The following is a 6,391-nucleotide window of genomic DNA, read 5'->3' on the forward strand; positions in this document are numbered from 1 at the left end:
GTGTGTGTGTGTGTGTGTGTGTGTGTGTGTGTGTGTTTGTACCTCGAAGGTCTGCACAGGAATAGCTTTGTGTCTGATGGACAGCAGCGGTGAGATGTTCGGAGTAGATGAGCTCATGTCCTGAAGAGCCTTCAGAGCCTGAAACAGTGTGTTTTCATTGTCATCATTTGTGGACAGAATATTAACATACTATTAAATGCACAATTAGTGAAAAGAAGAGGAAGTGTATTTATAAAAATGAATGAATGAATGAATGAATGAATGAATGCATGAATTAATAAATGCACGAATGAATGAATGTACAAATGAATTAATGAATGTACAAATGAATGAATGTATGAATGAATGAATGAATGCACGAATGAATGAATGAATGAACGAATGAACAAATGAATGAATGCACAAACGAATTAATGAATGAATGTACAAATGAATGAATGAATGAACACACGAATGAATGAATGAACAAATGAATGAATGAATGCACAAACGAATTAACGAATGAATGTACAAATGAATGAATGAACGCACGAATGAATGAATGAATGAATGTACAAATGAATGAATGCACAAACAAATTAATGAATGAATGAACACACGAATGAATGAATGAATGAATGAATGAACGAATGAATGAACAAATGAATGAATGAATGCACAAACGAATTAACGAATGAATGTACAAATGAATGAATGAACGCACGAATTAATGAATGAATGAATGTACAAACGAATTAACGAATGAATGTAAAAATGAATGAATGAACGCACGAATGAATGAATGAATGAATGTACAAATGAATGAATGCACAAACAAATGAATGAATGAATGAACACACGAATGAATGAATGAATGAATGAATGAACGAATGAATGAACAAATGAATGAATGAATGCACAAACGAATTAACGAATGAATGAATGTACAAATGAATGAATGAATGCACAAACAAATGAATGAATGAATGAATACACAAATGAATGCATGAATGAATTAACAAACAATAGTAACAAATAAATAAATAATACATTTTATTCATTATGTGCCTTTCTCATACCCATTTAGCAGACACTTTTATCCAAAGCAACTTACAATGAAGGAATAAAAGCAATTTGTCAGAGCCAAGAATTTTAGTAATTATTAGTAATAATTAGTGCTGTCAAATGATTAATCGCATCTAAAATAAAAGTTTTTGTTTACATAATAAATGTGTGAGTGTGAGTGTTTACCTTCTTCTCTATAGATGACAGCAGATCTTTGAGGATGGCCAGTTTAGTGACCAGATGCTCCAGCTCTTGATCTCCACCCTGAGACATGGTCTACAGACAGAGATTACGCAACTCAGAGACATTTAGCAGATTAGCAGACGCTTTTATCTAAAGTGACTCACATTTATTACACAAGCACAGAGTTACTCACTAATCACACAAAACAGAATCAACAAACACCAGAAACACAAACACACGAGCTCAAAAATCCATAATGCAATACTATAAACCGTCCGAATGAATGAATCAGATCTACTAGTCACACATCAAACCCTCAGGAAGTGATGTCACACCTGCTGGATCATTCTGGACACCATGGAGGCGCTCTGCTGATCAAAGACCTTCGACAGGATCTCCAGACCGCACAGGACCTTATCCACCTCCCTACACACACACACACACACACACACACACACACACACACACAGAGAATACTGTTTGTACATATGAATGAACGCATTTGTGTGCATGTGTGTGTGTGCTAGGGCTGTCAAGACATTCAAATTTATCTAATTAATTACATGATGTGCCTATTAATTCATCTAACTAATTGCAAATGTAACACATCAATTTGGGCTGAGACATTACCCCTCAAAAGATCAATCAAAGACATTATTGTGTTACATGAGGAAAGCACTGAATACAGAAAAGTAGCTTCAGTAGCTGAAATATTTTGATATAACAATAATAATAAATGAGTAAATTATAGTAAATGTTTAAAAAAAAATGTATACTGAAATATGAAATTATTAAAAAATGAAATTATACTCTAAATATGAAACTAAAAGTCACCGTCTTCATGGGTGAGTCACTGAAACATTCATTTAACTGATTCATTGAAACAACTGATTCATTCAGAAACGAAGCAAGTGACTGTCTTTATGAATGAGTCACTGAATCACCTGCTCACTCGATTCATTCACATGGCTGAATCATTCAGAAACTAAGCAATTGACTGCCTTTATGAATGCGTCACTGAATCATTGGTTCACTCAAATCATTCAAACGATTGATTCATTCAGAAACAAAGCAAGTGACTGTCTTAATAAATGAGTCACTGAATTATTGACTCACTCAGTTTGTTCAAAACTACAGATTCATTTAATATCGAAGAGAGTGACTGTATTTATGAATGAGTCACTGAATTATTGACTTACTCAGTTTGTTCAAAACTACAGATTAATTTAATAACGAAGCAAGTGACTGTCTTTATGAATGCGTATCTGAATCACTTGTTCACTTGATTAATTCAAACGACTGATTCATTCAGAAACGAAGCAAGTGACTGTCTTTATGAATGCGTATCTGAATCACTTGTTCACTTGATTAATTCAAACGACTGATTCATTCAGAAACGAAGCAAGTGACTGTCTTTATGAATGCGTATCTGAATCACTTGTTCACTTGATTAATTCAAACGACTGATTCATTCAGAAACGAAGCAAGTGACTGTCTTTATGAATGAGTCACTGAATAAATGAATGAATGAATGAACACACGAATGAATGAATGAATGAATGAATGAACGAATGAATGAACAAATGAATGAATGAATGCACAAACAAATGAATGAATGAATGAACACACGAATGAATGAATGAATGAATGAATGAACGAATGAATGAACAAATGAATGAATGAATGCACAAACAAATGAATGAATGAATGAATACACAAATGAATGCATGAATGAATTAACAAACAATAGTAACAAATAAATAAATAATACATTTTATTCATTATGTGCCTTTCTCATACCCATTTAGCAGACACTTTTATCCAAAGCAACTTACAATGAAGGAATAAAAGCAATTTGTCAGAGCCAAGAATTTTAGTAATTATTAGTAATAATTAGTGCTGTCAAATGATTAATCGCATCTAAAATAAAAGTTTTTGTTTACATAATAAATGTGTGAGTGTGAGTGTTTACCTTCTTCTCTATAGATGACAGCAGATCTTTGAGGATGGCCAGTTTAGTGACCAGATGCTCCAGCTCTTGATCTCCACCCTGAGACATGGTCTACAGACAGAGATTACGCAACTCAGAGACATTTAGCAGATTAGCAGACGCTTTTATCTAAAGTGACTCACATTTATTACACAAGCACAGAGTTACTCACTAATCACACAAAACAGAATCAACAAACACCAGAAACACAAACACACGAGCTCAAAAATCCATAATGCAATACTATAAACCGTCCGAATGAATGAATCAGATCTACTAGTCACACATCAAACCCTCAGGAAGTGATGTCACACCTGCTGGATCATTCTGGACACCATGGAGGCGCTCTGCTGATCAAAGACCTTCGACAGGATCTCCAGACCGCACAGGACCTTATCCACCTCCCCACACACACACACACACACACACACACACACACACACACAGAGAATACTGTTTGTACATATGAATGAACGCATTTGTGTGCATGTGTGTGTGTGCTAGGGCTGTCAAGACATTCAAATTTATCTAATTAATTACATGATGTGCCTATTAATTCATCTAACTAATTGCAAATGTAACACATCAATTTGGGCTGAGACATTACCCCTCAAAAGATCAATCAAAGACATTATTGTGTTACATGAGGAAAGCACTGAATACAGAAAAGTAGCTTCAGTAGCTGAAATATTTTGATATAACAATAATAATAAATGAGTAAATTATAGTAAATGTTTAAAAAAAAATGTATACTGAAATATGAAATTATTAAAAAATGAAATTATACTCTAAATATGAAACTAAAAGTCACCGTCTTCATGGGTGAGTCACTGAAACATTCATTTAACTGATTCATTGAAACAACTGATTCATTCAGAAACGAAGCAAGTGACTGTCTTTATGAATGAGTCACTGAATCACCTGCTCACTCGATTCATTCACATGGCTGAATCATTCAGAAACTAAGCAATTGACTGCCTTTATGAATGCGTCACTGAATCATTGGTTCACTCAAATCATTCAAACGATTGATTCATTCAGAAACAAAGCAAGTGACTGCCTTTATGAATGCGTTTTTGAATCACTGGCTCAATCGAGTCATTCAAATGGCTGAATCATTTAGAAATTAAGCAAGTGATTGTCTTTAGGAATGAGTCACTGAATCACTGGCTCACTCGATTCATCCAAACGACTGATTCATTCAGAAACGAAGCAAGTGACTATCTTTATGAATGTGTCACTGAATCATTGGCTCACTCGATTCATCCAAACGACTGATTCATTTAGAAACGAAGCAAGTGACTGTCTTTATGAATGCGTATCTGAATCACTTGTTCACTTGATTAATTCAAACGACTGATTCATTCAGAAACGAAGCAAGTGACTGTCTTTATGAATGAGTCACTGAATCACCCGGCTTACTCGATTCATTCAAATGGCTGAATCATTCCGAAAAGAAGGCAGTCTCTATGAAAGGGTCATTGAATCATTGACTCACTCGATTCGTCCAAAGCCATAGATTCATTCAGTAATGAATCACTGCTGTGTGTTGATCACAGACGCTCATCAGTTTTGCTGTGGCTTTGACTGGAACTATTTTCATTTGCGAAACTGAGCCAAAACAGACAATATTGTGTCTAAAATGTAACCGTATTAACTTCTTGTTTATTGAACTGTTGTATAAATCAATATGGCATTATTGCAGTGGTGCAGATATTGGGGAGAATCAGAACTTTTGCTGGTGTGATATTGCTTGTGATATAAATATAACTTGAAGTTTAGGCTCATATGACTGCATTCTAATAGACTCCATCAGGCATCAGTGAGTCGTCCTGCATCACGTGTTCAAGCGGCAGCTGCAGTGTGTACCCATGCAGGCGTTTGCAGGACGCCACCAGTGTCTTGTTGAGGTGAGGAAGGCTGTTTGCTCCCTGCTTAACAGCCTCCAGATCCAGAGTGTAGCTGCTCTTCAGATACTCGTGAGAGATGGTGCTCAGGCCGTTCGACGCCGTCACGCTGCGGAGACATTAACACACACGCTCATTCATAACAGCAATGGAATCATTCATTATTCATGCATTCGACAGATGCTTTTATATAAAGTGACTCGCATCGCATTCAAGCTACACTTTATTTTCAGTTCAAGTGACTTAAATAATGAAATGCATGTCAAAAAACATACAAACGCATTCATTTGCACTGATGTCGAATGAGAGAGGAACGATTATAATAAATGATGTTTATGATGAATGCTTCCCAGTGTTATTTTAGTATCACTGATATACTACTATAGTTTTATTAGCATTTTGAAATATATTTTTGGTTTTCATTTTAATACCAGTTAAAATTTTGTGACCAGTGTTTTTTTATGTCTATGTAGTTTTTTATTCATTTTTATTTCAGTTTAGTTTTAGTTATTTCATTAATAAATTAAAATGACCACTAGCTAAAAGATTTTTATTATTTTTATTTTTTATTTTTGTAGTTATATATATATATACAGTATATATATATATAACCAATTAATATAATAATAATAATGATTTTTTTATTCTAAAATAATAATAATAATAATAATTATTATTATTATTATTAATAATATTAGTATTACTGCTAAAATATTTCGATTTATTAAAATAGCTAAATTAAACCAATAAAGAAATAGATTACTCCACCATTTGTGGAAAAATTATTATAAAAATTACTTAAAATGTGATTTTAAAAATTCAGGTCTGCTGTGGTTATTTGTTTGAAGGGCTGCACAAATTGGCCAAAAGTCTGCAATTATATATCAATAATATCACTATAAAATAATAATACTACTAATAATAAATAACTACAAAGATTACTAAATTAAAAAAAAACAAATATTACTATTGTAATAGTTCACAGGGAAAAGTGTGCCTATAATAATAATAATAATAATAATGATAATTTATTTTAGTATACAATTACAATACTAATATTTATATCATAATATTAATATTTATTTATTTGTCTTAATCAAACATTTATTTTGATGAAAATAAAAATTGAGCATATATTTTTAATTTAAAGGGGTCATATGATGCGATCTCAAGTTTTCCTTTCTCTTTGGAGTGTTACAAGCTGTTCGTGAATAGATAAGATCCCTGAAGTTGCAAAGACTAAAGTCTCAAAACCAAAGAGATATTC

At 33.2% G+C, this 6,391-nt stretch overlaps 1 protein-coding gene across 1 annotated transcript in view; it reads right to left on the reverse strand.

Annotated features, from left to right (window-relative positions):
- Positions 1–6,391, reverse strand: part of LOC107701601 (phosphatidylinositol 3,4,5-trisphosphate 5-phosphatase 2A-like) — a gene marked incomplete at its 5' end in the record, with an annotated part of 30,756 nt that overhangs the window by 23,677 nt on the left and 688 nt on the right. The window contains 4 exons of the mRNA XM_016503647.1: positions 43–138; positions 1,231–1,320; positions 1,563–1,653; positions 5,087–5,233. Of these exons, the coding sequence (XP_016359133.1) occupies positions 43–138; positions 1,231–1,320; positions 1,563–1,653; positions 5,087–5,233 (424 nt within the window). The remainder of the gene's footprint in view (positions 1–42; positions 139–1,230; positions 1,321–1,562; positions 1,654–5,086; positions 5,234–6,391) is intronic.

This window comes from Sinocyclocheilus anshuiensis, unplaced genomic scaffold (genome assembly GCF_001515605.1).
Source record: "Sinocyclocheilus anshuiensis isolate Anshui unplaced genomic scaffold, SAMN03320099.WGS_v1.1 scaffold2055, whole genome shotgun sequence".
Classification (NCBI taxonomy): Eukaryota; Metazoa; Chordata; class Actinopteri; order Cypriniformes; family Cyprinidae; genus Sinocyclocheilus; species Sinocyclocheilus anshuiensis.